This window comes from Varroa jacobsoni, unplaced genomic scaffold, assembly GCF_002532875.2.
Source record: "Varroa jacobsoni isolate VJ856 unplaced genomic scaffold, vjacob_1.0 scaffold_1468, whole genome shotgun sequence".
Classification (NCBI taxonomy): domain Eukaryota; kingdom Metazoa; phylum Arthropoda; class Arachnida; order Mesostigmata; family Varroidae; genus Varroa; species Varroa jacobsoni.
The window spans coordinates 1-1,833 of NW_019214370.1; the positions used below are offsets into that span (position 1 = coordinate 1).

Below are 1,833 nucleotides of genomic sequence, written 5' to 3' on the forward strand. Positions count from 1 at the left end.
TGACAAAATGATCTATATATATATAATATATAGATCATTTTGTCACTTCTTCGGTTTTAGCCACAATGCTTTTACCTAACTATAGTACACAACCATTAATCATCTTAAATATAACACTGCTATTTGATTTTGTGGATTAGTTCCTTGAGGCAAACTCAACCGAGGGTGATCGATGCTCGTTGAGCATCTCTTGATAAGCTCGACGCTCATTCGTGTCTTTTGGGCACCAGTCTTTGTCAGCTTGGAAAGCAACGCGAAAGTCCTGATGCAGAAAATTTCAGATACGAGACGGATTTAAAAAAAAATACCAATTTTCGAGTATCTAATTGAATTAGGTTTGTTGACAAATCGTGTTGAACCATTAGAATATTTTGCGCTTCCCTTCGATTAATTTTTTCGCCCACACTTATGATTTATTTGATGTCATGGTATCAGATACCATCCAGCGAGGCTCATTGTACGGCTAATCTTTTTTCGTCTAACATGATATTATGCAAATGTTTTCTATTTATTTAATTTTATTATTTATTATAATATTATATATATATATAATAAATAATATATAAATAATAAATACATAAATAAAAAATATTATAATAATATTATTTAAATATGCAAATGCAAAAAAAAAAAGTGCTTTTCGCACTGTGGAAAACGGAAGAAGATCTTGCCAACATTAACTGGACACCAAGCCATATTTTTCTTATAATTACAAGCTAGTTCTCAGCTAAACATGCTTTCTAATTATAAGCTAGATAGATTTTCTTATATTATAAGATTATAAGCTAAACCTGTGTTCCGCTAGATCGCATAGGAAGAAACTCAGTGATGACCGAATAATGTTAATAGCGCTTTGTAGATGGAGGTACTCACGTCTCGATTTTTGAAAACTGAATACAGTATGTAGATGGGCACGAGACACATCGAAACTAGAGCCATAGCCCATCCAACGTTATCGGCCCATCTTGGATAGGGGACTCCGTTGTAGTCAATCGGTTTGTGTTTGATCACACCGTAAATGAATAGGAACTAGCAGAGAACAAACGGTAAAAATTGCAAAAACAAAAAACACTTAAGAAACTTTTCAAGCATAAAGGAAGATTATAGCGTTACTAGGTTTACATCGAGTCATGTACTAATTTGCGTTTCTATACAGACCCTAGCAATATATCTTTACAATACATTTTAAATGGAAACGAAAGAACACAATGGTACTCATTCGAATATAGAACTCACCATGAGAATCAAAGGCGAGAATATGAACCACGAAATGCGCCAGTACATCGACTGTTTGTGGCCAATCATGAATTCGAAGTCCGCGCAGATTCTGTTCACACCTAAACGTAACCAAAGTGACGCCTCATCAATAATTTACTTAAAAGTAAGCTGACGCCTAGAAGATGATAAAAGCTATAATTGTTTACCTTCGCTCCTTTTTTTCTGAGATCCTAACTACTCGCAAGAGAACTTTTCGTTTAATTAATCAACATTGCAGACTCATAGATGAATGGACATCGACATCGACCTTCCGAGAAAAATTTGAAGAAGTCTCTGGAATGAAAGGGAGTGACTGTTGCAAATAGGCCAAAGAGCCGCATTAGTGTTCATCATACGAATAATAATATTGAGGGTGGCTGACTTTTTAAGGTACTGACTAACGATCAGTAATTGGTTAGTCAAAAGTGCTTCGTCTAGGTAAAATGACTTCTGGCTGAAAGAACCAACTCTCCCGGCATAAGGTACAGGCATGGCCGGCTTACCGCATAGCATTGTTTGCTTAACCGCATTTCTCCAGGGAAGAACGCTTGTGCTTTTCTATACTCCTTGTGACGT

At 35.8% G+C, this 1,833-nt stretch overlaps 1 protein-coding gene across 3 annotated transcripts in view; it reads right to left on the reverse strand.

The window, feature by feature from the left end:
- Nucleotides 1–122: 122 nt before the first annotated feature.
- Nucleotides 123–1,833, reverse strand: part of LOC111270366 (sodium- and chloride-dependent glycine transporter 1) — a 23,792-nt gene continuing 22,081 nt past the window's right edge. For all 3 annotated transcript variants that reach the window (XM_022850544.2, XM_022850545.2, XM_086972471.1), the window contains 3 exons: nucleotides 1,237–1,337; nucleotides 874–1,029; nucleotides 123–262 (listed from right to left, as the gene is read on the reverse strand). In XM_022850544.2, coding sequence (XP_022706279.1) covers nucleotides 137–262; nucleotides 874–1,029; nucleotides 1,237–1,337 — 383 coding nt within the window. In that variant the 3' untranslated portion in view covers nucleotides 123–136. The remainder of the gene's footprint in view (nucleotides 263–873; nucleotides 1,030–1,236; nucleotides 1,338–1,833) is intronic.